We start from the raw sequence: 27,138 nt of genomic DNA, 5'->3' as shown, positions 1-27,138 counted from the left end.
ACACCAATTGAATTTATCAAGCCATCTGCCTACCGAGATTTCGACATCAGTCATTGAAATTACCAAATGATGAACCGCTTCCCCACAAGAAAGAGGAAAACAAATTTAATGAAACAGCAAACAAAGCAAAGTTTATTGCATGTGAAAAGCAGTAATATGGAAATTAAGAAAAATAGTCAGGAACCATGAAAATATACATTTTGCATATTTTCTGTCCTGTTCCAGAAGAGGATCACTCACTCTTCACTCTCATGAACCACCATCTGCAAAGAACATAGTATTTTTAGTTATGTTACATGGCATAGGTGTTTTCTCTTGCTCCCTCTCCTGGCGAGCATCAGGGAGTTGCTTGCTTACACACTTAAGTAGGACACAGGATATTTTTTGCACCGCAGAAGAATACATGATTATATACATGGAGAAATTCACCCCATAGCATGAGAAACTGGCCCTCAGAGAGAACTAGCCCCATACATCGGGGCTTCTTACCTACGGGTATCTACTTACATTTATAGTGACTGAAGACAGAGTCAACAGAGGGCACTTGAAATATCTCAGGGGAAAACATTCATTCCTTTTGAAGATGGTGTTTAATTTTTATAATGACTTACAGACCTGGGTTCTAGAGGGGGTCTTCTCAGCTAAGTGACCTTAAAAATATCTCTTCCTTTTCTGAGCCCAAGATCAACCAGTTCTAAAGTTGAGAATTCTCTAAGGCTCCTTCCAGTTTAAAAGCGTCTGTATCACATGGGTTCTTCCCGGGTTGTCTGGGGGCCTGCAACTCCGGCATACGTCTACTGCTCTCTATCTAGTGCCACTAGGAACCACCTACCCTGCTGGAAGTGAAGTCTCGGGTCTTAGCACGAAGCTTATTGACTTGAGATTCTGCAATATCGGCACGTTCTTCAGCTTCCTCAAGCTCATGCTGAGCTTTTCGGAATTTGGTGAGATGAGCATTGGCTTGTTCATCCTAAAACCAAAGAGCCCAGGCAGGTAAGATCAGTGTATACCTCGTACACCTCTCTTAGAGCTTACTGCGGGGAACAAACTACTGTTTGTAAAATCACAGAAGTGTCTGACTTACAGCTTCCTCAGCCTGCCTCTTGTAGGATTTGACTTTCACTTGAAGTTTATCCACCAGATCCTGTAGTCTCAGCACATTCTTCCTGTCCTCTTCACTCTAAAAGTGAGAATGCGACAATGTAACTAGAGGAGGGGGCAGAGTCACATAAGGTCTGGCCAGTTTTCTGGGGCCGAAGTGTGTCTTTCTTTACTCTGGAGAGAGAATCCAGGGTGGTGTTTGCATTTTATAGAAAAAAATAATAATAATGCCTCTCTGGTTTTCTTTCTACTTACCTGGTAAGTTAACTCCTTGACCCGCCGTTCATATTTCCTCAGTCCCTTGACAGACTCAGTGTTCTTCTTCTGCTCCCCTTCAAGTTCAAACTCCAGCTCTCGGATCTGGGGTACAGAGTTGGGAAATTAGTCCAGGGCTATAGCAACAATGGGAGAAGCCAGAAAGCTCTGCTAATGCTGGAACTCTTCCCGCAAGTACCCGTGTCTCCAGTTTCTGGATCTGCTTCTTCCCGCCCTTCAGAGCCAGCTGCTCAGCCTCATCCAGACGGTGCTGTAGGTCCTTCACTGTCTGTTCCAGGTTCTTCTTCATCCGCTCCAGGTGGGCGCTGGTGTCCTGCTCCTTCTTCAGCTCCTCGGCCATCATGGCCGCCTAAAAAAGCAAAGATGCAGACAAAGATTAAGTGCCTGGGAGCTGTCAAAACTCAGGTACCCAGAAGATCAGAGCCATGCTAAAGAAGAACTATAGGTAAGATGATTGAGCACACCCTTCCAGAAGGGAATATGAGAAAGGACACACAAGGTATATTAATGAATCTAAGAAACAAAACGTTCAAGGACTGGACGGGAAATGGTCTCCTCCTTTTCTTAAACAGGCCTCCTTGGGACCTTCGCCCACCCCAATGAAATTCTTTCTTTCATTGTCAACACGATCGCCAATATATTTTTTTCAAAGGAACTCAAGATTTAGAGAAGACTGATCTTCTGATCAGAGGTTTGGAGATAATGAGATTAAGGGAAAACCTCTAGAGAATTAGGGTGTGTGTGAACAAGGAGAGGAGTAAAATAGTTGCAAGGTAGTGTTCTCCATCAGGCAGCAGAGGGCGCTGTGGGAGATGCGGCTGTGGGGACAAGGCCTCGAGACCCAGGAAGGTTAGGTGCTGGTGAGAATGAAGCCAGCCAGCTTCATTTGCGTACAGTGAAATTTGGTGGGATATTGACATCTGAGGGTCTCCTTTTTACATTTGGAGTAAGTCATATGTTGAAGGAAATAAAAGTATGCTTCCCTATGGGCACAAGAAACAATATAATCCCTTTCAGTCTTTCGTGGTTTTTTTCCCTGTTGTCCCTTATATTTCTCATATCTACCTTGAAAATGTGCAGGAGGGGACACACTGAGTTTGAGAGAGGTTGGCAGTGGTTTGGAAGCTGAACACACACCATTTGTGTCCCCAGGGAGGCCCCAACCTGTCTGATGGGAACTGTCTCATGGCTGGGAAAGGGCAGGAGGCTTTATTGAAACAGAGTCTGGGCAGCTTCACGGGAGCAGGAAAAAAAGCCTTACATCTGTGATGGCCTTCTTTGCTTTCTCTTCAGCATTCCTTGCATCCCTGCTGGCATCTTCAACCTCGCTCTGCAGCTGCATGAGGTCTGTTTCCAGCTTCTTCTTGGTGTGGATGAGGCTGGTGTTCTAGGGCCAGAAGAATGGGAGTTACCCAGGCCGGTCTGAGGCAGGTCTCTCCCCTCTGCTGCCCTCTTCCCTCACCTGGGTGTGCAGCAGCTGCACTCTCTCATTGGAATCCAGGAGCTCTTGTTCAGCCAGTTTCCGGGCTCTCTCTGTCTGCTCCAGAGAAGCCCGCAGCTCCTCCACCTCGGCCTGCAGCAGGTTGGCTCTGCGCTCCACGATTGCCAGCTGCTCCTTCAGGTCCTCCTGGCCCCGGAGAGCATCATCCAGGTGTAGCTGGGTGTCCTAGCCAGAGAAAAACAGAAAAGTCTAGTTGAAGTTGAGGCTTCAGGACCATGAGCCTAGCTGACATCTGAGCATTTGAGGAGAGGAGCGGTTTCCCACCGGAACTCTCTCAAACCTTCAACTGCCCCTGGACACTCCTGAGGTGTTTGAGGGTTTCTGCGGCCTGGCGGTTGGCGTGGCTCAGCTGGATCTCAATTTCATTCAGATCCCCCTCCATCTTCTTCTTGATCCTGATGGCTTCATTCCTGCTCCGGACTTCGGCATCCAGGGCGCTCTGCATGGTTTCTACCGTTCTCTGGTAGTTCCTCTTCAGCTGCTCGATCTCTTCATCTTTCTCAGCAATCTTTCTGTCGATTTCTGATTTCACTTGTGTCAGTTCCAGCTGGATTCGGAGGATCTTGGCCTCTTCATGCTCAAGGGCAGCCTTTAAAGAATAAAAAAATAGAAATAATACCAGTGGTAGTATAGAGCCTGCTACACTGCCCTTTAGGGTAATACATCTTCAGTAGAATATTTGTAACTCTAACTCTACAATTCAAAACTATCTTTTATCTTAAAAAAAAAGAATCCTTAATTTATCTTCAGTGCAGAAATAAAATCTGTTCTATTGCTGTTTGCTTTAGATTATACTGTTGAAAGAGAATAACATTTAAATGATCTTATTTCTGAGGAGTGAAAAGCACCTGATATTTTAAAATCGTCTAGGATTTTGTCAAGCCTCATTTTTAGATCTATTGTAGTGTAACGATTTTCTTCAATAAGTCCAAGACGATTCACAGTATTATCTCATTCAACCTCACAGTTATGCTATTTGACAGGAAAGGATCGGGTTTCAGGACCGTGATTTTACAGAAACAAGAAGTAAGACACAGAGTGGGGCCAGCTGTTCTCCGAGGCTGGCACTCCACCAGGGCTGTGCCTGTTCCTGCCGCTGCCTCCCAAGCTTTCTGCTCACCTCTGCTTCCTCAAGAGCCAGCTGGATATCGGCCTTTTCCAGCTCGATCTGCTTTCTTGATTTCTCCAGTTCGTGGATAGTCTTACCGTTTTCAGCAATTTGTTCTGTGAGATCTGCTATCTCCTCTGCAAAGAAATAAATTTTGATTGCATTAGAACACCTCCTTACAGGTTTCCAGGCATGGTAAACATCAACTAAATCCTTTTTACCTAGTTTATTACAATTCTAAGCCTGCTGTTTGCTAGAGATAAGATATTGTATATAGAGAGAGACTCAAAAAAAAAAAAAAAACCCCCCACAGATGATGAATGCCTTCTGTACATGCATCAACGGACAGACGTGTAGGAATTTGAGCGTGGAGTCGTGCCCACTCCAGCACATGCTCCGGCAACAGCGTGAAGGGAGATTTCAGATGGTTTTAAACTGCTTACGCTCTAAGTTCTTATTTTCTCGTTTCACAGTTTCAAGTTGATCTAAGGCTTCTTCATAGGCATTTTTCAGTTTGAAGAGTTCAGTGCTCAAAGAACGAGATTCCTTCAGCGATGCCTCCAGCTCTGCCTGACTCTCCTCACACTTTGTTTTCCATTCAGCTAACACCTGGAACACCGGGATGGAAAGTATCTCTGTTTATTAGCTCATCTCCTCCAAGCTTCTAATTAAATATAATGGTTAAGGTAAATCTTAGAGTTGGGGCTACACTCGGCTGTATCTCTCACCTAGCTCCTTGTTTTTGGTTATTGGATGAACCAAGATTTTATTTTATAAATTTACTCAAGATCAATAATTGATCAGTAGCAATTGTCTCCAAAAAGCAAATGGATTCTTTGAGGAGGAATTAGCTGGGCAAAATTGCCCTGTTCCTAATATGAAGATGGCTCTGAATTTTAAAATATTTTATTAAAACTTTGGTTCAAATCAACCTATCTGCCATGCTGAAAGGGGGCTTCCAGAAAGCTTCTCAATGGGACCCGAGTTGAATTCCCACATTTCAGCCACCCAGAAGACAGACCAGCAGCCAGGGGCAGGAAAATGTTTGGGGCTGAGTACCATTGTAGAAATGGGCCTGTCTCTACTGACAATGCTTTAAAGAGACTTCTACCCCATCCAATCCCCATTTCAATTTATAGATGAGGAAACTACAGCTCAGTGAAGCTCAAGGACTCTGCCCAGGTAATACCGCTGGTGGGGCGGGGCAGGACTGGGACCCATCTCCTCCATCCATGACCACAAGGCGTTCCCCACATCATGGCATTTGGCCAGCATGGAGCAGACCCCACACCTTGTCAAAGTTCCTCTGCTTCTTGTCTAGCGCGGCAGCCAGGGAGTTGGCTCTCTCCACATCAACCATCAGATCCTCGACCTCGCCTTGCAGCCTCTGCTTGGTCTTCTCCAAGGAAGCACATTTCGCATTCACTGCCTCAACCTGTTCCTCAGAATCTTGAAGGCGCTGAGCAAGTTTTTTTCTTGAAGAATACGAAATAGGAGCAGATACTATTTAAGTTTCAATCCTCTCACACATCAGTATTCATCATGTGATTCAAGTTCCCATTTCATAAGCCAAGGAGAATTTCCTGGTTGCTAAAAATCAGTGACCAGTAACCTTCCTTGTCTTTAATCATGATCAAAGCTGTCTGTCTTAATGAAATGTGCTAAGGCCAGTTACCCCTAATGGAACAGCATGGCATTAAAAGACAGACGAAATGGAGAAACATCTATTAACAAAAAAAAATTATTCCCAAGTAGTTCTAAAGTCAGTGCCCTCTATCATATGACCATTCAAGAGTTCAAGTTCTTCTAAAGGTAAATGGAGTTGTGTACTTGGCCTCCTCCAGCTCCTCTGTGCGCTGGATGGCGTCTGTCTCATATTTGGTCCTCCACTGGGCAACCTCGCTGTTGGCCTTGGACAGCGCCCTCTGCAGCTCAGCTTTGCCTTCCTGCTCCTCCTCATACTGTTCCCGCAGCAGGTCACAGTCGTGGCGGGAGGACTGCAGGGCGTGGGCCAGGGCATTCTTGGCCTGAAAAAGTCAAGAAAGAGGAGAGCCCCTAGAGGATTAACAATTCACTGACATGTGGGTGATACAATCCAAGTATGTTCCCACTATCATCACCTACTGAATAAAGTTGCCTTTTTTTCTTGCAGGTAGTACTTGAAAATTAGATCAAGGAAGCACTTTCTCAGATGACGTACCTTGCTTTCTTCCTCTAACTGCCTCTTGAGCTCTTCTATTTGCTGGGTAAATGCTTGCTTGCTCCTTGAAAGTTGGGATACTATGCTCTCTTTTTCTTCCAGCTGGCGACTCAGCTCACCTGTGTCCAGAAAGAAATGTTTTTAGGTCATTCATTCATTCATTCATTCATCAAGTGTGTGTAAGACACCGTATGTAAAGCACTGTGCTATGATCTGGGGAGAGAGTAAAAATTTTAAGTTGTGGTCCTTTCTTAGGGATGAAGGTATGAGTCCATAAAAGAGAAAATGAACACACAACCTGATAAGTTGTCATAAACTACTAGAAGTGTGGAGTGACTTTTGTCAATAAAGCCCATTGAGAACCATCGTAAATTTAAACATAACCTGGATCACCCAAAAACTCCCATCAGACCTTCCAGTGGCTGGTGTTTCCAGTTATTTGTCAATTTGTCATTAAGGGAAATATTGCTTTTCCAAGGACTTGATATCCCTAATAATTTGAAGGTAGACTCTTGGGTGAACGTGGTAAGTTCAGGTTTACATGCTCATATGGAAGTGAAAGAAAAAAAGAGAGGGGGTGAGAAGCTTCAGAGCTCTTTATAATCTCGAAATTATTTTAGAAGTGGCAACTTAACTTCTTTTCTTCATTTCTTGTCTTGGTTGTGACTCTTAGCAAAGGATTGATTCACCTGTGATAATGGGCTGCAGGGCCAGTGCTGGGTAGAGCCACATTTTCTAGGTAAAAGCCCCAAATAATGTTCCCTTGTATTTTTATTACATACCAAGAGCCCATACAGATTGGCCATGTTCTTTTATTTATTGTCTTGATTGCGGCCAATCTGAAAATACTTCATTTCACTTCACTTGACAGCAGACAATCTAAATCTATGTGCAGCAAGAAGTAGAAAGGCCATCGGGCTTGGTTTCTAGTCCCATTTTTTTACCATTTAGACTCTTTTTGATGCAAGATTATACTAATTTTGAAAGAGTTTGAACCAGATGATATTTTGAGTTTCTTCTTTTTCTGGTTGCATTCTCTCTCTCTCTCTCTCTCTCTCTCTCTCTCTCTCTCTCTCTCTCATATTTTGACTGATTCTTTTTGTATGTTATTCCAATTGTTTCTCTTCCAAACAAATGCTGCCCTTCAGTTTTCACCAGTTGCCCCATTAGGCGTTTGTAAGGTGTCGCCCCGCCTGTTCATTTCCCATTGCTCACCGGCCTCAGTCTGAAGACGAGACTTCTGTGTCGTCAGCTCACTCATGCTCCTCTGAATTTCCTCATTCTTGCCCCTGGCCTCACTTAGCTGATCCTCCAGCATTCGACATATTTTTTCCAGATTTGCCTAAAAGAGCGAAAAGGAGAAGAAAATTAGGTAAGCACTGCGATTTTGATGACCAAAGAGATCTCTTTAATAGAAAGCATAGGGCCCCATCCTGCCCAAGTACCTTTGATTTCGACACACTCTCTGCATTGCTGGAGAGGTCGTCAATCTCCAACTTGAACTCGCTTTTCTCCTTCTCCAGCTTTTGCTTGACCCTCTGCAGGTTGTCAATCTGCTCCCCGAGCTCAGCCATGCTGTCCGCGTGCTTCTTCCTCAGGGTGGCCACCGTGGCTTCATGCTGCAGGGTGGCCTCCTCCAGATCCCTGCGCAGTTTCAGGAACTCGGCCTCCCGCTTCTTGTTCAGTTCTATCTGGGTGGAGGTGACTCCTCCAGCTTCCTCCAGCCTCTCACTCAGCTCCTCCAGTTCTCGGGCATAGTCGCTGCGCTGTTTTTCTGTCTTTGCTCGGGTCGCCCTCTCTGCCTCAATCTCTTCTTCCAGCTCCTCAATTCGAGCCTGTAGAGGGCAGCCAATCAGTCCCAGTGATTCACTCTAAATGTCAAGAATGAGCTAGTTTCCATTCCCGTAAGACAAACTGATTCTGGAACTTCTCCCAGAGAAATGTGAATGTTGCTAATTTCCTTTAATATGAATTTTCTCTGCCCCAATATGATCATTGTCCTGCAGTGATCAGCCCAGGATATTGTCCATTCAACTAAATGTCAATTCAGAATATTCCAATTTGTATTTCATTTAAAATACTGGAAAAATTATTTATCACTGCTGTGTCAGCCCAGTAGAAAGGAAACCACTGAGGCAGGCAGACCCATGGTGCTGCTGACTTGCTCTAAATGGCTTATAACACAGAGCACCCAGCCCACTGCGAGTGACCCACATGTAAAAGAAAAATACAACACCTCCTACCTGTAGCTCTTTGATTTTCTTCTGAAACTGAAGCCCCAGAGTCTGCTCATCCTCCACTTTGCTTTGCAGTTGACTATATTCAAAATCCTTCCTGTGAACAGAAATGTAGAATATATAAAGACAAAATACCAAGTAACTTGCCAAATTAAAATCAGTAGTTTTAGAGCGTACTTCTTGAGCCTTTCATCCAGCTGTTGCTTATCATTCTCCAGATCTAGTATAGACTCATGGGCAAGCTTCAAGTCTCCCTCAAGCTTCCTTTTGTTCCTTTCCAGGTCTACACGGAGCTTCTTCTCTTGTTCTAGGGAACTTTCCAGCTGCAAGAAGCATCATTTCTTTTTGAGAACAAATGCTTTGCACCAGAAGATTTCTGGGGGCTCTTCCAACCCCGAAGCTCTAGGACTTCCAATTAGCAATCTTTACTTACATCATCGACCTGCTGTTCCAGTTTGCCCTTGATTTTACTCAAAGAATTGACTTTGTCTTCTTCAGCTTGGAGGTCATCCAGGGTCTGCTGGTGGGCCTCTTGGAGGGCCTTCTTCTCCCTGGTTAACTTTGCAATTGTTTCATCCAACCCGGCGAGTTCCTCAGTAAGGTTTTTAACCTAAGAGAAAGTCGCGAGCAATTATAAGAAGAAATACAGTATGGTTTGCAATGCCTACATCAAACTAGAAAGAATGACAAAGAGAGTACCTTGTTCTCTGTAGCATGCTTTTCCTTTTCAACCTTGGCCAGTGTTAGTTCGAGGTCATCTATGTCTTTCTTGAGCTCTGAACATTCATCTTCCAGTTTCCTCTTCTTGGCTGTCAGCTCAGCATTGATCTCTTCCTCATCTTCAGCTCTTTCGGTCACCTCTTTGATTTTAGCTTCAAGCTGGAATTTGGCTTTGATCAGTTGATCACATCTTTCCTCAGCATCCAACAAGTTTTCACTTTCCTTTGAAAAACAATCATTATTTTATGATTTTCTTTAGTGAGAGAAGGTTTGTGACATTCCAGTATTTTGTTATACATGAAGTTTTAATGAAGCATAGCAACTAAAAAGCAGAAATCCCACCAAAATCCTAACTTTCCTAAATAATCAAATTTAGAAGGAAAGTAAAGAAAGAAAATATTTCTAAGCACATACAGCCTGTACTTGGAGCTGCAGGTCATTCTTCTCTTGTACTAGAGTCACCAATTTTTCCTCCAGTTCCTTCCTTTTTGCCTCTGACTTGGCAAGTTCATCTTTGGTTTTCTGAAACTCTTCCTTCATGGTGGCCATCTCCTTCTCTGTCTCTGCACTCTTGAGGAGGGGCTTGATCTTGAAGAAAAGTTTCATCCACGGCCAGTGCTTCACATTCATGAATGAACGAATGTTGTATTGGATGCAGAAGATGGACTCCCTAAAAATAAAATATGAGTTATTTCTAAGAGAGACTCCCCACTTCTCCCAAAGATCTCTTGTTTGAACAAAAACCCTGCTCAACCTTCTCTGCACCATCTTCTGGAATTCCACACGCATGAGGAACCCTCTGCACACAGCTTGGGTCCGGGTGATCAGTTTGGCCAGGCGGTCATCACGCATTTCTTCCAGGGTTCCCAGCAAGCCAGCCTTAAAGAACACCTTAGAGGAGAGAAGGATGGCATGAGTCAGTTTTCTGAAGAAGGCTAAAGGGAACTAAAGTCCAGCATCTGTCGTAATTAACACATTACCTTGGTATGTCCAAATTTGTACTGAGTGTGATCAATATCGATGGATGCCAACAGCTTTTCACAAGCTTTCTTGCTGTCGATAAATTGTCCCTCAGGGATTGCACTGGCATTCAACACTCGATATCTGCAGTTGTAGAGACAGAAACAATCAAAGACAATTAGCAAACACATAAACTTTGGAGACCATCCAGTTCAAGCCTCACTTCCTGTAGGCAAGACAGCCAAGGTCCAGAGAGTAAAACAAACTTGCTTGTAATCATGCTGCTAGATAATGGCCTGGAATCTAAGCCTCCTGATCCTTAGGCAAGGTATTTTCTGCCCAGTATATATCAGATAAACTACTGAGAAAACGTGGAAGAAAGAGGTATGTGTATACCTTGACCAAGTGGTAGATTATTCATTTGACACGAAAATCTATAACTGTTCTGTTGAAATGGGTCTTTTTATCATTATTTCTCTCTCAAATTCCACTAATTGTACATCATATCAAGCATCACATAGAGCATTTTTATGACACACCTTTGTTTAAAATCCCCATAGAGAATCCGATTTGGGAATCCCTTCCTGCAGATGCGAATGCCCTCCAGGACACCGTTACAGCGCAGCTGGTGGAGGACAAGACTATGCTCCATAGCCCCTGAGAACAGAAGCACAGAACGTCAGCTTCACACAGAATTTCTTAAAAATCGACCACCATCTAGAGAGCCAGAAGGTATCTTACCTGGGGTTTTCGTTTCATTGGGAATTATACAGCGCACAAAGTGAGGGTGAGTAGTTCTTAAATTTGACATCAGCTTGTTCAGGTTTTCCTAAAAAAAAAAAAAAAAAAGATTACATTTGACAGTCTGCTGTATGTAGGCTTTTACAAACACAGAGACATATAATGAAAAATGAGATATATGTTTTAAACTTATGAATTCTAAAGAATAATGGAATTATCTAATTCTTTCTTTTAATAGTTCTATGGTTAGAGGAGTAGGCAAATAACTTTTATAATAGTCTTTTGCTTCACAGGGAACCAGAGACTAACCATATATAAAATGCCCTCCAAAATCAACTCAAGAGATGTATCTGGTCCCACTGAGAGAATGAGATGCTATTCCATGTGTCCTTCAGGCAAGTCAGAAAGTTTGTGCTGAGCACTTACCTCCTAGGCCAGACAACCCAGCTAGTTGCAGCATAAAATGATAATTAAATTTTGGTCCTACATGGTTAAATCTCATTTATATATCATTATACCATCATTCAACTTCACTAAATGACAGTAATCAGATTAAGACCTCATTTACTATTCTTAAAGAAACCAAGTTTAGAATTTCTACATTGCTCATTTTGAGATGACTTAAACCAAATGCAAGCAAATAAACTTGTATTTTCTTACTCTGAAAAGGGCAGAGACAGTTTGGAAGGAAGAACCCTTCTTCTTGGCAACTTTCTTCTTTCCGCTGTCAGCTGAAAGAAATAAGAGGGCACATGCTGTTAGCACATCTATACAGGTTATTCAGTCCTGTGGACCGAATGGAGGGAGAAAGCATGACTCCAAGGCACCCTATGGAGTCTGTTACCGTCCGTGGTGGCAAAGGTGGCATAGAGATGTGCCAGGAGCCTGTTGGAGGACTTCTGGTACAGCCCAACGACGGTCTCATTCAGAGGGTCCTTGTTCTTCTCCAGCCAGCCCGAGACACTGTAGTCCACGGTGCCCGCGTAGTGGATCAGAGAGAAATGGGCCTCGGCTCTGCCTTTGACCACCTTGGGTTTCTGGAAGTTGCTGGACTTGCCCAGGTGCTGGTCATACAGCTTGTTCTTGAAGGAGGTGTCTGTGGCCTTGGGGAACATACACTCCTCTTCCAGGATGGAGAAGATGCCCATAGGCTAGATTAAGGCAAGGCAAAATGCATATGGAGTAAACATGAGCTGCAGTGATGAGCAGCAGAGTATACGAGGAGAGGTTTCTGAGTGAATAGAACAGGATACCTTTTCTATGAGCTCAATGCAGGCAGCTAGGTCCATCCCGAAGTCAATGAAGGTCCACTCGATGCCTTCCTTTTTGTACTCCTCCTGCTCCAGCACGAACATGTGGTGGTTGAAAAACTGTTGCAGTTTCTCGTTGGTGAAGTTGATGCACAGCTGCTCCAGGCTGTTATACTAACATCAAAATACAATGTTCACATGAAAAGTTAGACTTTTTTCAAAATCAAAGACCCACCAATCTTCCTCCTCATTGCTCAGGCTCTAGCCAGCTCATTTATGCTTTCAGATATGGTCACATTCTTCAAGGCCTGGCTCAGATCATATCTCCTCCTTGGAGTCTTCTCTGAACTTCCAGCCAGAAGGTGCTTCCCCCTCTCCTGAGTTCACATGGTCTGGGCCTCTCTCGTGCACTGACCACAGTCTGCCTTATATACTTCCCATCTTCCTCTACGGACTACAGGCTCATCTTTTATTCATCTGCATGTCTTATACCTGGTAGATACCAAATACACACTTTGATGAACCAGTAGGATGTTTCTGTTAAATATTGCATGATTGGCTTATTATAAAATTCTCTATATGCCTGGCTCACACTAAGAGCCAGGCATATAGACATATTTGAGATTTTTTTTTTAATTCATTGGACATTATTTTTTAAAATTGCCCTTGACCCAAGTGTTCCCTATCTTAAAATAATACAAACCCTACCACATGCTCTTCTATAGGATCCACCCTCTGTCTAGCTTTCCTACAAGATGTGATGCTAAGACATGTTGGCCACCTTGATATCTTCCCTAGAGGATCCTGGAAAACAGTCTCCCCAAACAAGGCCACATGAAAGCATGAATATAAGCAACACGAACCTCAAAGATCTCAAAGCCTGCAATGTCCAAAACCCCAATGAAGTGTTGCCTTGGTAGCTTCGTGTCCAGCTGCTGGTTGATGCGAGTGACCATCCACAGGAACAACTTTTCATAAACCGATTTGGAAAGGGCATTCACAGCGTGATGAACCTATTGGGAAAGCTCAGCTAATGAGTCTAAAGGCAGTGGCCGTTATGTGCCTACATCCTTCCTGGTCTTGAAGCAGACACTTACCTGATCCACAGTTTGACCTTTGGTAACATATTCATTCCCAACTTTCACTCTGGGGAAGCACAAAGCTTTCAGGAGGTCTGAAGAGTTCAGGCCCATAAGATAGGCTGTCTTGTCAGCCACTGGTACAAAAAGAAAGATAATTGCAAAGGAAAACCCCTTGGAAAACATCCAGATGTTGCAAAGCTTAGCTAAGTCTGTCTCAGTGCATTTTACATTCCACATTCCTACATTGCTTATATGCAGCCAATAGATGCTAGGTTGCTCAGAGGATGTGATAGATTTTGTGAAAAGGCAGGATTGGGTTCCAGAAAGCCCTGATCACTTCTCATTGCATCTGAAGTAGAACTCTTCTTGTGATTCAGCAAACAGGGGTGGTAACAGTCCTATAGGTATCTGAGCCCCAAGGTTCACCTCTCTAACGGGAAGAAGGATTAATCACTTTCAAAAGAGGCACCAAACTATCTCAGCTGAACAACCACCCAGCTCTGCTTACAGCCCGTTGTGGTGATTTTGTACCTTCGGTGCCGTCTGGCTCTGCCTGCTCCTCTCGCTGCTTCTGCTTGAACTTCATGTTCCCATAGTGCAACACAGCGCCTGTCAGCTTGTAGAGTCCAGATTTCTCTTCTGGGGTGAAGCCCAGAATGTCAATGGCACTCTGGCATTGAAAGAACAGGATTTCACTTGGTTGGCCCCAGTGACTGAGGGGAGCACCCTACTCCTTTCTCTCGGTTGCACTCACATCTGTAGCCAACAGCTCCTCTGCATCATCAATGCTGGCCACCAGGATTTCACCCTGGCTGATGAAGGGGTAGTCGTAAGGGTTGGTTGTAATAAGCAGCAGCTCTGAAATAATGAATAGTTAGAGGAGGTCACATAGATTCAAAGAAAACACCCACCAAATGGATGTGAGCACCTGTTTTCTGGGCTGAGACTTTTACTGCTGGAGCCCAAACTGAATTTAGAGTTAGATATCTCTTTTAAACAGCCTCATGATACTCAGGCTGTGGCTGAATATAAAGTCCAAGGAAGACTGTGCAGCCCACCTGTGAAATGTAGGTTAAGAACCCCAGAGAAGATACAGTACTTAAATTATCTTAAAGTGTATACAAATAATGAATATTGATGCAGATTCAGAAAAGTTAATAGGGAAACTGGCTGAGTGTGGGTTAGGACAAGAGCCCGCATTAAGGGAAGCACAGGTTGTTTGGTATAATCATAGTTTTTCCAAAATTTTTTGAAAAGCTGCAGCCTATTTCCAGGCTTGGGACTAGAAGCCTGAGCAAAGATAGCCAAAGGGCAAAGAAGACAGTGTGCATGAGGCGTGGGTTAAGTGCAGAACAAAGAAAAGGCAAGGTGACTATCCACAGGATAGATTGTTCACCTGATTTTGCACTGGCCTCACAGCATTTGATGAAAGGTTGTTTTCTGTATCAGAACACAAGAGGGCGCTAAAGTATCATTAAATGCTTAGTTGTTCAGAGGTCTTTATAAACCAGTGCTGAATACAGTAGTGATTTAATCTTGCTGCTGTCCATAGGATTCCTTTTTTCACATTGGCATGTCACTGCCAATATAGCCACATCCCATTTCTAAAACAAACTCCTTCCAATGGCTGTCAAATCCCCTACGTATAGGTGTAGCTCTCCGGGTGCAGTGATATTAGAGCCAAAACGTCTAAAAGACAAACCCAGTGGCGACTTCCTCACCTATGAGCTCAGGCTTCTTGTTTGAAAGTATCTGATAGAAGATGTGGTAGCTTCTCTCAGCCTTCAGCTGAAAGGTCACTCTTGATTTTTCCAGCAGATCTATGAACACAAACACGGGGCTCTTCCAAACTGCTTCCCACCACCATGAGACATCATCATCTGATCCCAATGATCTACTCACAAGTTTCAATATCTGCAGAGGCCAACTTCCCAGTGGTACCAAAATGGATTCGGATGAACTTGCCCTGCAGGAAGGAAGGGAGATCAGAGTCTACCAGGCTCCAAGTGATCCTACTTGTCTCCCGGGTCATGTGAATAGGAGCTTTAGTTCCCTGTAGTTTGAAATTAAACACGTCCTCCTCTTTCTCCCCTTTTCTCTTTCCAGTTTGATGAGCCTCCCTTTTCACATCCCTTTTATTCCACAATGCCTCCAAACCTCCTTACCCTATCTAGTCAACAAAGTAAGAGAATGATATTTTCAAGATGCAAATCAAACCCTACCACTTCCTTGCTTATAGAATCCTTCAGTAGTTTTGAGAATAAAATCTAAACTCCTTCTCACAATCCACCTGCTCCTATGTGGTCATGTGGCCAGGTCTCTTTCTGCCTCTTCCCTCCCACCGTGAAGCGCCTCCTTGCCCACCTCACAGCTGCCATGCAGACCCTCTGTAGGTCCCTTGACTAGACTAGGCCCTCCCCCACTACAGAGACTGTGCACTTGCTTAGGCCCTTTGTCCCTCCTCATCCTGTAGATCTTGGGGTTCACAGGCCAGACCCCGAAAAGACCTTCCCTGCTATTCTTGTCTAAAGGAGACCCTGCTCCATTTACTCTATCACACCCCACGTTTATTGAACTTTACAGGAGGAATGTATCATTATCCAAAATCGTCTTGTTATTTGTTTTGTTCTTTAGTTATCTGTCTCTGCTGACTGTGATCTCGATGAGGTCAGAAAACTTGCTCACTTCATAAGCCACAGAGAATACCCGAGCCAACTTGAACCCAGACTCACAAAGCGGGACGAGTTGTCATTCCTCACAGTCTTGGCATTCCCGAAGGCCTCCAGCAACGGGTTGGCACTGATGATTTGGTCTTCCAGAGTCCCCTGATGCACGAAATCCGGGGGGGGGGGGGGGGGGAGGTGGGGGGGGGAGGCGGGGCGGGGGGGAGAAGCCATAAAAGGACAGTAGGCAATACTCCCCAGCTCTGTTACTCCCGCCTGTCCTTGCTTCCTGGCAGTCTACAGCAAAGCCAGTTCCTCCCTCTCTGACTTTCCAGTGTGAGGACCAGCCAAATCACCAGCACACCTCACTCAAAACACTTTTGTCATTTTGTTGTATTTAGCTAAATTGGGTGTCTTGACTTAAAATTCTTTTAATGCTTCATTCAATTCTTTGATTCTCCAGCCTATTAGATTGTCTGTATTCATGCCAAACTGTTGTAATATTTTTGTTTAGAAAGGCAAGTATATGCTATAGTTCTCTCAAGGTGTATGTGATTCTGCCATAAAAAAAAAAAAGAAGCTCTTGGAGCTGCTCCCAAATTGACCTTTCTTAGTTAGCCTTAGAATCTTATTTTCCAGAGAAATGACAGGAGCTTGGCCTGTACGATCAACCATACACTGGGTTATTTAAGATAACTGGCTGTCCTTCAAGATTTTAAATCCTGGCCTGCTCTCTTTTCCTCGAAGGGTGGGGTCTCTTGTCTCTCTGTGTCCCTTCATTTGGAAGTTAAGCCGAAGATTAGAAGGGAAGCAAAGCAAGCCTTCTTCCTCTCCATACCTTCATTTTGGAGTCCTTCTTCTTGGCGAGGTCTCCAGTAGCTGCAATTGTTGCAAAGTACTGGATAACCCTCTTGGTGTTCACAGTCTTTCCTGCTCCAGATTCTCCACTATTTGAAGCAATCGAGAGAGAGAGAGAGAGAGAGAGAGAGAGAGAGAGAGAGAGAGAAACAAGTTCTGTTAGTAGAAAAAGGCTCCCCGGGATGCCACACAGAGGCCTGGACATACTCTGAGCCACATCAGATGCACACCTACCAAACAAAAGTGAGGCAGAGAGGCAGAGGCCCAAGGGAAGACTCCATCATTGAGCTGACCCAAGGATGGCTAATTGCAGTTTCTGAGACCTTCCACATACCTTCTTGCCCATCCCCAAATCCGTCTTTTCATTATAGACTTTGTTCTAAATACTTTCTAATGAACAGAATAGAGTAAGTGGTGCCTTTGCCTTCTGCACTGGGGAAGAGGAGCCACAGCTATGAAACTGTTCTATGCCTTGGATACTTACGTGATCAGAATGGACTGGTTTTCACGATCTGCCATAGGAAAAAATAAAATAGAGTTGATGGCAGTATAAAAAGAGCTTCCCAGTTCTACCCTATTTCTCAAGCAGTCAGAATTCAAGGCACAATACCTCTTCCCTCTGATATTTTATTTAGTCCTAGGTGGGGACTTGAGAAAGAGACTCAGAGACGTTAAGCCCCTGTTTAAGCCCAGCCCGTGGTTTGTCACCAGTCAGTGTCATACAATGATGTTAGGCCGAACCATATGAAATTGTCGGTATTGCTTTGGGCCCACAAAAATGTCAGTTTCACATGGTTTAATCAATACTTGCATTAAAAGCAAGCTCCTCACCAGGGCCTGCAGGGCCTTCAGGGATCCGGCCTCTTCCTGCCTCTTTAAGCACCTTTGCCCCCTCGCCCTCGTGTGGAGGTCACAGGCCTAGGACACCAGGGCAGCTTTCCCAAGCCCTGTCCAGCACCTGATCCACCACTTCGGGCATCCTCCTTGGAAACCTACCAGTCAGCATGAACTGATAGGCATTGTCAGAGATGGAGAAGATGTGGGGCGGGGCCTCCTGGCGCTTTTTGCCTCGGTAGCCATCCACCACCTCGGGGTTGTACACCGGCAGCCACTTGTAGGGGTTGACAGTGACACAGAAGAGGCCCGAGTAAGTCTGTGGGAGGGTAAAAAAATGTATATATGTGTGTGTATGTATGTATAAAACATTTTGCCTTTATTATTTTTTACTTTTCCTCACAATAAACTAGTAAAGATGGAAAATATAATCTCTATTTACAGGTGAGACAAGTAAGATTCAAAGAGGGGCATAGCCAGAACTCCTACAGCTTCGGCGACAAGGCTGAGACCCGAAGCTTATCTTTGCTGCTCTCCTTGATCGCTCCTCCTCCTCCCTGCCCTTCTTCTGCCAGCCTGTTTTCTTACTACCTCATTCATCTCTTGCTTTCTCATCTTCTAACTTTCTCTTCCCTTTGCTTCCTCTTCTTTTCCCCATGTCCCCTCATCTATTCAAGAGCTCAGTCAAGCCCTCATCTTTTGAAATCCCATCATCCACACACAAGCATCTTCACTCCCAGCCCCATCCAATGCCCCAGGAAGCCACCGCCAACGTCGGCACCGACATAGATCATCCAGGAGGTGTAGCGGTCCTTGAGGTTGTACAGCACGGCTGGCTCGTTCAGGTGCGTCAGCATGGCCATGTCCTCGATCCGGTCAAACTTGGGTGGGTTCATAGCGTACACGTCCTCTGGTTTGACCACCAGGGTCTGAAGGGGAAGCGGTGCAGTGCTTAGTGAGTATCGTCTGTGTGGCTTGCCCGCGGCAGACATCTGTCACCCAGGAAGGGACTTGTGAGCCGTGATTGGAAGCAAGCACCAGAGAAAACGCCATTTAACAGAGAGGTAGATGAGGGGGCGGGTGACTTGCAATGCTGATGATAGACTGTGATTTGTTTCTGCCATGTGAGGCTTTTCTGTTTTCCCTCCCCAGTGGGCCTGGGATGAGGAAAGATGAAAGAAATGAGGAAAGAGGATCTCTGTGGGTGGACGCAGGGGATGGTGCAGGACAGGAGCCAGCTCGGGAACACTAGTTGGGCCACAACTCTGCACCAGCGCCTGATGGGCCCGTTCCTAGCTACTCAGAGAAAGGCATGTCCACAGGTGTCCCTGAGGCAGGAGCAGAAGAAAAAAAGGGAGGTAGCATTGGATCAGCAGGCTGGTGCCCACAGAGTTTCCCACGTGCAGAGCTCTCTGAAAGCAGCTCTTCAGCTCCTGCATCTTGCCTCTTCACCACCCTACTGCTCATGCTTCTGAAAGAGAACCGAGCCCCACCTCAGCCCCTCCCGCCTTTCTGGGCTCAGAGTGCTGCTCCATGCCAGGTAAGGGGACTGTGAGGTGGAGCGGTGGCTCCAAGAACTGACAAGTGTGTTTGTGCTTCCTTCAGAGGAAAAGCCCTTTGCCCCAGTGCCCAGGCTTCCTTGGGCACAGAGGCTGTGAGCTCGGCTTCCTCTCCACCTGGCAAACCAGCCCTCCTTGGGAGTGGTCTGTATTGTTCTTAGATTGTCCTTCATAACATCCCACTGCTTTGCAAGACCATCCTTAGCTCAGTCATCTGAAATACACAGAGAACCAGGCTCTGGGAGGGCTCGGTAGCACTGAAGAGCAGTTTTCAATGCCTTTTTTCTTCATACCCAACCCGGATGTGGACACCTGGGAAAGTCAGACACTATTTCTTTTATTTAGATTTCTCTCTCTCTCTCTCTCTCTCTCTCTCTCTCTCTCTCTCTCTCTCTCTCTCTCTCTCTCCTTTTCTTTTTAACTTTTCTTGGAACATTCCAGATTCTTCTAGTCTAAATCCAGAAAGTAGTGAAGTCCAGAATTTATCACCTTCATGATATGGTGTTGCCACTATTTCACACTGAGCTTGCGGTCAACTAGGGTCCCTTACCCACTTTCCTTACTTCCTCAGTTAGATGGCTATTGCTAGAAGAATTAGGGGGAAACCTAGGCTACCAAAGGAGAGTGTTTTCAAAGAGGTCTTCTGCTGTGCACCCTTGGGATGCACAGAGCTGGTCCCTTCTGACCTAGGGTGATGTGGACAGTGACAGAAGTGCCTGAACATTAATCGTTTTGACCAGTCACAAACAGGTTCTTTTCCTCCCCCGCAACCTGAGGCCAGTATTGCTGTGCTTTCTCTGAGGACACCTGGGAAAGCTAAACGGTGACACTGTGAGAGGCATTCCAGTGCCAGAGCCACATCGGGAAGTGGCTGGGGGTGGGGTGGATGCATGGATTGGGCAACTATGAGGAGCAGACAGGGCCAGTCGGCTTGTGGAGGCCACGCACGGGGCTTACCCGGTTGTCCTCGGTCTCCACCGTGACCTTCCCATCCTGGGTACTCTTAATTTTCCCCTTAGCGTATTCCTCCTTTGAGTCGACCACAAAGCAGTAGGTTTTGGCATCAAAGGGCTGGTTCTGAGCCTCGATCCTCTCCTTTTCTGACTTCCGGAGGAAAGGAGCGGCTATGCCAAACACTTCCATCTCAGTGTCGCTGCTCATGGTGTCAACTGGAAGGCAAACCCACCAGGTGAGCCCAGCTGCTTCCTGAGCCAGGCTCCAGGCCTGTCTCAGCACCTGCTCTGCCATCTGCTGCCCCAGGAGCCAGGCCATTCTAGGTCCTAGGAGCCCGCAAGACGTTAAGTGCTGGGAAAATCAAATGGGCTCACATTTACTGAGTGGCTATCCTCTGCAAAGGGCACAGAGCATATGTACCCCAACTTCCTCAATTATCTGAGGCTCAGCTCGGTGAAAGATTTAGAGGTGAGTGTGACTCTCTCGGGACCTCACTTGCTGTAAAACCCGAGTGCTGCTGAGGGAAGCTTTAAAAATAAACACCATAAAAATGAATGCTATTCTTCAAAGAGAGTATGCTCAATGGAAAATAGCCGAGGAATTTATGAACCATTTTGAGTCAAGGTGGCTACCTCCTCACACAAGGAAGCTGCCCAGTGCTTCCTTTAGTTGCTGTTAATAGAAGCCATATCTGACCTCAGCATCCATTTGAAAAGTTTCCTGAAGAGCTGCCTCCTCTCTGCTCCTCTCCTGCCCAGCCTGTCCTGTCTGAGCTCCCTTAGATGCTGCATCCTTCGTTCCATTGGGAGATGGGAGGAACTGGTTACTAGGGTTACCTGGAGACTTACACCAGCCAAGGGACATGGCCTGAATTCTCACCTGAGAGTCACACCTGCAGGAGGACAGCAGAAGGCCACGAGAGCCACGGAAAATCAGACCTGTAATAAACATGCAAAAAGAACTGAAAACGCTTTAAAAGTGTCTGGTTTAGCTTTAAATCAGCTCTTGATGAATTAACTAAATAAGGATAAAGGACTAATAACTTAAAAAGAGCCTTACCACAGAGGTGAGCTGGAGGAGCAGATGTGACATGACCTATAGGTTAGCCATTAAGGTAGTAAAAGGCCCCAACTGTCCCCCAACTGCCTCCAAACCTGGCTCCTACCAGCCCACTATGGTGCTTTCTTCAGTCTGCAATAACCCCCATTTAGAATTGAGCAATAAATACAAGATCTCTGTTAAAAAAAAAAAAAAAAAAAAAAAGCTTGTAGTTCCAGGCCAGGGTCAGGGCTCCATGTTTTCTGTGATAGGGAGAAATTTCTGAGATTGGCTAATTGACACACAGCCAGTGTGATCTTGAGAGAGCAGGATACCCAATAGACATACAGCACAGGTGTGAAAGGTGAGGGCAGCAGAAGGCACTGAACCCCATGCTCCTCTGCACAGCTCAGAGAGGCAAAGGGAGAGCATGGCTGTGGTGGACAGGCCTTGGTCTGTGAAGTGTCTAGAGGGATCCTGCCCACAAGGGGAGAATGGGGAGGAGTAAGGAGGCCTGAAGGATCCCTGCTTCAGTGGGGTGCTGGAGGCTGAGGGTGTGTGGGCATTTGGGCCTAGAAGGATCTAGCTCTACACCTAATTCTTACCAAAGGCAGGTAGGGCCACGGCACAGAGTGCACTGGCCACACTGAAGTAAAGGGGCTGTGACTCACCTCTGCCCAGAGAGAGCAGCTACAAAGGGGCTTCTGCTGGCCTGGGCTTTTATAGATCCCGCTAACCCCCACAGCTCATTCCTTCTCTATATTTGGAAAGAGAGTGACCAACGCCACAAGCTGAGACGCAGCTCCTTCCTCATGGTTTTTTTTTTTTTTTTTTTTTTTGTCATTGCCAAGGGAAAGGTATATATAGAAATGAGCAGGATCATAACCATTTTTCCAACTATAGAAAGTTGAGAGTTTGAGATGCCTTTCCCTGAGCTTGGGCTTGGCCCTTCTCCCCTTGATGCGCTGGAACAGCCTTGCTGCAGAGGGCCTGCCTAAGTCCATCGTGCAGGCAGCCACCAAGCATGGACTTCAGTGTGAGCCCTTGCCTTGGGGACGGAGCACATCCTGTCAGCGATTTGCCTGAAACTCTCATCAAATGGGACAGTGAATGAAACTGAGAATGAGAAAGTTCAAATCCTCCTGAACTTTTTAAGAAAGACTTCTGTCACAACACAGGGTTGTGACAGGGCTGTGTGATTATAAAATGTATGCTAGAAACAACAACAATAATGATTCTCTGTCTCCTTCCCATACCCCTCCCCTTCTTCTTCTTTTACTGTGTAACTTTCTGTTTAATTAGTATTTTTATTACATTAATCCTTTCTTAAGCATCAGCAGGACCAACAAGTAAATTAATGACAGGGAGCTATTCCACCAGCCAGTATTCATAGCAACAGTTGTTTGAGGCCCTGTCCTTATTAAAATATATTACCAATTAGGAAAGACCAGCTGCTGGCCTCAGTGGGAGGTAGGGGGCATAGTGGTGGCCTGCAGAGAAAGGGAAGGCAAGGGCTAGGGAGGGGAGGGGTCTAACGAATGTGGTTGTTTCTAAGTCAGGATTGGAAAAATAAAGCCTCAGAGAAGAATAAGGGTATAGTTGAAGCCTTTGCCCATTCCCATTTCACTTTTTGTTTGTTTGTTTTCCTGACAAGACTTTTGGGAGGGTGACTTGTGGGCATCTTATGGTTGTTAATTCTAAACAGAACTGTGTGTCCACAGTTCCCACTTGAGAATAGAGACTGCCTCCTCCCACCTATACCAGGCCCAGATTTGGAGTCTACTCAAAGGGGTGTGGGTGGGAAATGGGAAGCAGTCCCCATGATGAAAGGACATTAATTAAATACCTACTGTATGCTGGCTCCCAATACAGATACAAAAGAAAAGGAAGATGCAGGCTTTTTCTTAATAATAATGATGACTCAATTGTTTTTAAAATTTAGGTAATTTCAGTTCCAAGTAAGAGATTTATTAAGTGCTAATTTACGAAGGCCAGGCAAGGTAAGAGGACACCAAGGGAGAAAGTCCGGAAGGGCTGCTACCCCACTTGTCTGCCCACCAGCCTACTATGGAACAGCTGCACGTCACGCCTGCCCATTCTGGGAGCCTCTGCTCTTCCAAGCAGAGAGCACTGACACTCCTAAAGGGTCCACCCATGCCATGAAAGGGGTTACTCTCCACGGGGCCTGCTCAGTGGCACAGCAGTCCAAGTCTTTGTGCCATAGGGTGGCCTTCTCCTTTGGATGCCTGGTCAGGACAGCCATGTGACAGGTAAATGTCACTTATGGGAGCAGGTGTTAACAAGCCCCATGGGGCCAAGGGACAGTGCGAGGGGCCCCGGCTACATCTCGAGCAGTGATAGATGCAGGGCAGGCCACGGGTGGGGGATAGGCGTTTGTACTTCCTTCTTAAACATCAACAGAGTTGTTCTTGGGAGGGACTTTGTGGGAGATGAAACATGCATCGGTTTGGATTTTTCCTTTTGTTATCACCAGTTTACCCCTCTCTCTGTTTAACCATATCCATACCCACCACCAGGAAACTGAAGGGACATATTCCCTAGAGGGTTTCTTTGAGTTCCTTGTGAAAGAGCACCATGTTACATTATGGAGCCCAATACAGGCTCTAACATGATGATGGCCTCACATGCTCATCCTTTTTTTCTTCTCTCCATCAAACTTCTTCATTGTAGAATCACATAGTGTTCAACTGGAATATCATAGATCATTTGCTGAGCAATCTCCGATTGCATATGAGAAAATATAAGGTAGAAAGCATGCCCAAGGCCATAAAAAAGAGGATCGAAGGTAGGGGTGGACCTCAGCTCTCCAGAAGAAACTCTGAAGACAGAAGTGACAATTGTCACAGAGAAAACAATTTAAAAACTAGACATCAGGAATCCAAAAGTATAGTCATTTGGGAAATTATTTTAGGAGAGGGAAGAACTACATGCAAGTCAGACAGGCCTAGGTGTGACTCCCACAGCCTGGCCCTTGTAAACTGTGGGGTGGCTGCATTGTGCCCAGCTTCTCTGAGCCTCTCTCTCTCATCTGCAAAATGGGGATGACACGGCTGCCTCACAGGCTAGTTATGAGCATTCAATAGAATATTACATTCTCAGACATACCATTCCTGGCGCTGTGTTTGGCACACTGCAGGTGTTTAAATTTTCTTTTCTATCTAAAGTTTTCCATGTGTTACAGCACAGTGCGACTGGCTTTCTTCATGACCCTGAATAGCTATATTGAATATTTGTTTTATTGAGATGAGGAGGAAAAAAGACACACACACACACACACACACACACACACACACACTCACACATACTTATATATCCATCAAAAGGGAGAGAAATCTTAAAGAAGAAGAAAACCTCATGTTGCTTCGAGAGGCAGCTTTCACGGGGCAAACTGGATTTTCTGCCGGAGTGGAATTCCTTCTCTAATAGACAGACAGATGACTTATCAGTATACTATTAGCCGGCTTTTAGGGAATGGGGGAATGGAACCCTTGTTCTTTCAGCCATCACCCAGCTGGAGATAATCCCCACAGCCAGGGCAGAGAGCTGGATTTATTTTTGGATAAACTGGAAAGAAGATGTATTGTGCCTCAAGAATGCTCACTAGCTCAGGAGGTGATAAATGGAGGGTCGCCACGCTCCCCTCCCCCGAGCCTGGCTCCTCCGTCCAAGCTGTCTTCCTCCGCCTGTTTGATGTCTGCAGCTCCCGCTAGGCTCAGGCATGCTCAGGATTGCTGTCTGCCAGAGCATGAAATCAGCCTCGGGGAACACATGCCTCCTGGATCAAGTGCCTTCTCAGTGTTCCACTGTGAGGGGAATTAGGTGTTACTGGAAATGAGGAACTCGGTTATTCTGAGCCAAGACCGTTGCCAATACCCAGAGCCCCACGTAGAAATGCAAGCAGGGAGACCATAACTCTCCTTTAATTCAATTAAAAAAAAAAAAATTTCCCCCACTTTCTATTATGAAAAATTTCAAATGTGCAGATCGGTACAAAGCATAGTAAATGATCGCCTAGGATTATAACACAATTGAATGTGATGTCAAAGACATGTTATGAATCATCTCACTAACTACATGAGAGAGGTTCAGGAAGTGGATGGCTCAGGAACAGTGACCTGAGCCAGAATTTTGTGAAGTTAATCAGAGCAGACTTCTTGAAAACGTCAAACCCTCAATCTGTAAGTGAAAGAGGCAGAAAGGGACATCTGGTGCTAAAAGGTGACCTGGTAAGGAGAGGATTCCACACGCTCCGGAAAACCCAAGGAGAACACTGAAAATGAGAGTGAGCGAAGTTGTGAGTGACACTCAGCTGGCAAAGAGGAGCGTCATCCCATACCTAAGGTGGGGCCACTGTGGCTGCTGTCACAAGCCTGCATTTGATTAGATGATTGATGGGCCCTTGTGGTTGGGGGCCTGGAGAAACATGATCGAAGCAGGGAAGAATGCTTTCAGGCAAGACACAAGAAGACAGGCGTTCCAAGGGAAAGGAAGTGGTAAAGAGGCCGGGGAGCTTCAGGGCTTTGCTAGGGGATTGAGGTATAGGAGCAAAATGTAATGCATGAGTTTGAACAATGCCATAGAGAAGGAAGCAGATAAATGAGTCCACTGGTTGCATGTGAGTGTGGCAGGTAAAGATCAGAGGTCACCAGGTGGTTGCCAAGGGCATGAAATGGAGAACAAAAAGCACTCTGATCAGAGAACATCTGGACGAATGATGGCTGATTTGGGGAGTGGAGACTGATTAAGATTTGGGCCATAGCCTTTAAATGGAAGGATAACACTGAATCTTCATTTAAAGTTGTGGTTTTTAATTTGGCTGTGCCTTAAAATCACCCAAGGAACTGTTTAAAAAAAAAAAAATTTGCATAACCAATTGGAAGATATGACATCATGTGGTAGAAAAGACTCCATAGCAATCAATAAGATAAAAAGTACAGAATAAACTTAATGAGATATGTGCAAAACTTAAAGTGATACTGGAAGACACACAAGTAGATTTTATTTTATTTTATTTTTGCTATTGGATACGATGATTCAGCATTATAAACATGCTAGTGATACCCAAGTTAATATATAAATTTAATGCAATCTCCATAAAAATACCAACTTTTTTCCCCTGGAGCTAGATAGTTGATTCTAAATTTATGCATGCATAGTAAAGAACACCCTGAAAAAAAAGAAAAGTCACAGGTAGGGCAGTCCATCAGATATCAAAACCTACACTATAAGGTCAATAATGAAGAGTGTTGTGCTGGTGCCCAAGACACAGACTGACCAAAGAAACATGATCGAAAGTCCAGAAAAAGGCCCAAATACACATGGAAATTTGATTTATGATGAAGGTAGCATCTCAACTCCGTGGAAAAAAGTTAGACTCTTTAATAAGTGGTGGAGGGGCAACTGGATGGCTATTTGGAGAAAGATAAATTTGGATTCATATCTCATACCACACACTAGATTAAATAACAAATATCAGTTCCAAATGTAAAGAATAAAAAAAAATACTAAAAGAAAACATGGGTGAATTTCTTGACAATCCAGAAGTGGGGAGGGCCTACCTACAAAGACTCCAAGTGCATAGAGGTAAAACAACAGAAAAGAAAAAGTCAACATTACAATTTTTTATAAGTTATGGCAAAAAAAAAAATTAGAGCAAAAAACAAATTGGGAGAAAATATTACACCACAAAGGGACAATCTCCTTAATATATAAATCTTAAAAGTTGAGAAGAAAAACATAAAGACTTCAGATAAAAACAAGTAGCGAACCAAACAGACAGCTCACAAAGATACACAGGTGGCATTTAAACATATGAAAAAAAACATGCTCATTATTTTAAGAGAAATGCATATTAAAACCACACTTTCTCACCAATTAGAATGGAAAAAATGCAAATGCTGAGTAACATGTTCTGTTGACAAGCTGTGATGAACTTCATACTCCAATACTTTTCTGGTGGGTGAAAACTTGTGCAACTGCTGTGGAGGGGAATTTAGAAAAAAATTAACAAAAGTAAATATGCAATTTCCCTTTGA

At 44.9% G+C, this 27,138-nt stretch overlaps 1 protein-coding gene across 3 annotated transcripts; it reads right to left on the bottom strand.

Moving 5' to 3' along the window:
- Positions 1 to 104: 104 nt before the first annotated feature.
- On the bottom strand, positions 105 to 27,138 carry LOC107498311 (myosin-3). Of its 3 annotated transcripts, none has more exons than XM_036223533.1 (41): positions 26,975 to 27,138; positions 20,924 to 20,982; positions 20,048 to 20,259; positions 18,317 to 18,460; positions 17,694 to 17,850; positions 17,182 to 17,209; positions 16,678 to 16,786; positions 15,909 to 16,001; positions 15,079 to 15,142; positions 14,898 to 14,996; positions 13,931 to 14,034; positions 13,708 to 13,846; positions 13,192 to 13,310; positions 12,958 to 13,107; positions 12,098 to 12,268; positions 11,689 to 11,995; positions 11,505 to 11,575; positions 10,845 to 10,932; positions 10,643 to 10,760; positions 10,124 to 10,247; positions 9,898 to 10,034; positions 9,558 to 9,813; positions 9,123 to 9,365; positions 8,857 to 9,033; positions 8,601 to 8,746; positions 8,430 to 8,520; positions 7,632 to 8,021; positions 7,402 to 7,528; positions 6,187 to 6,305; positions 5,817 to 6,013; positions 5,278 to 5,461; positions 4,430 to 4,595; positions 3,999 to 4,123; positions 3,159 to 3,467; positions 2,840 to 3,043; positions 2,639 to 2,764; positions 1,556 to 1,726; positions 1,357 to 1,461; positions 1,085 to 1,180; positions 833 to 970; positions 105 to 263 (listed from the first exon to the last, which is right to left on the bottom strand). In XM_036223533.1, exons 3-41 carry the CDS (start codon positions 20,249 to 20,251, stop codon positions 237 to 239), a joined length of 5,823 nt encoding a protein of 1,940 aa, XP_036079426.1. In that variant the 5' UTR covers positions 20,252 to 20,259; positions 20,924 to 20,982; positions 26,975 to 27,138; the 3' UTR covers positions 105 to 236. The 3 variants fall into 3 exon arrangements, with proteins under 3 accessions (XP_036079426.1, XP_015976776.1, XP_036079427.1); XM_016121290.2 differs by lacking the exon at positions 26,975 to 27,138 and adding an exon at positions 21,754 to 21,776; XM_036223534.1 differs by lacking the exon at positions 26,975 to 27,138 and adding an exon at positions 21,104 to 21,124.

Source organism: Rousettus aegyptiacus, unplaced genomic scaffold, assembly GCF_014176215.1.
Source record: "Rousettus aegyptiacus isolate mRouAeg1 unplaced genomic scaffold, mRouAeg1.p scaffold_m13_p_6, whole genome shotgun sequence".
Lineage (NCBI taxonomy): Eukaryota > Metazoa > Chordata > Mammalia > Chiroptera > Pteropodidae > Rousettus > Rousettus aegyptiacus.
The sequence above is the reverse complement of the archived record's forward strand: the minus strand, read 5'-3'. Positions and strand labels throughout refer to the sequence as shown.

Coding starts and splice junctions, on each gene's coding strand:
- LOC107498311 (XM_036223533.1), bottom strand. CDS start 20,251: ATGAGCAGCGACACTGAGATGGAAGTGTTTGGCATAGCCGCTCCTTTC. Junction 14,997..15,078: donor CTCTGCAGATATTGAAACTT/GTGAGTAGATCA, acceptor TTGTGTTCATAG/ATCTGCTGGAAAAATCAAGA. Junction 6,306..7,401: donor TCGTCTTCAGACTGAGGCCG/GTGAGCAATGGG, acceptor TTCTGGACACAG/GTGAGCTGAGTCGCCAGCTG.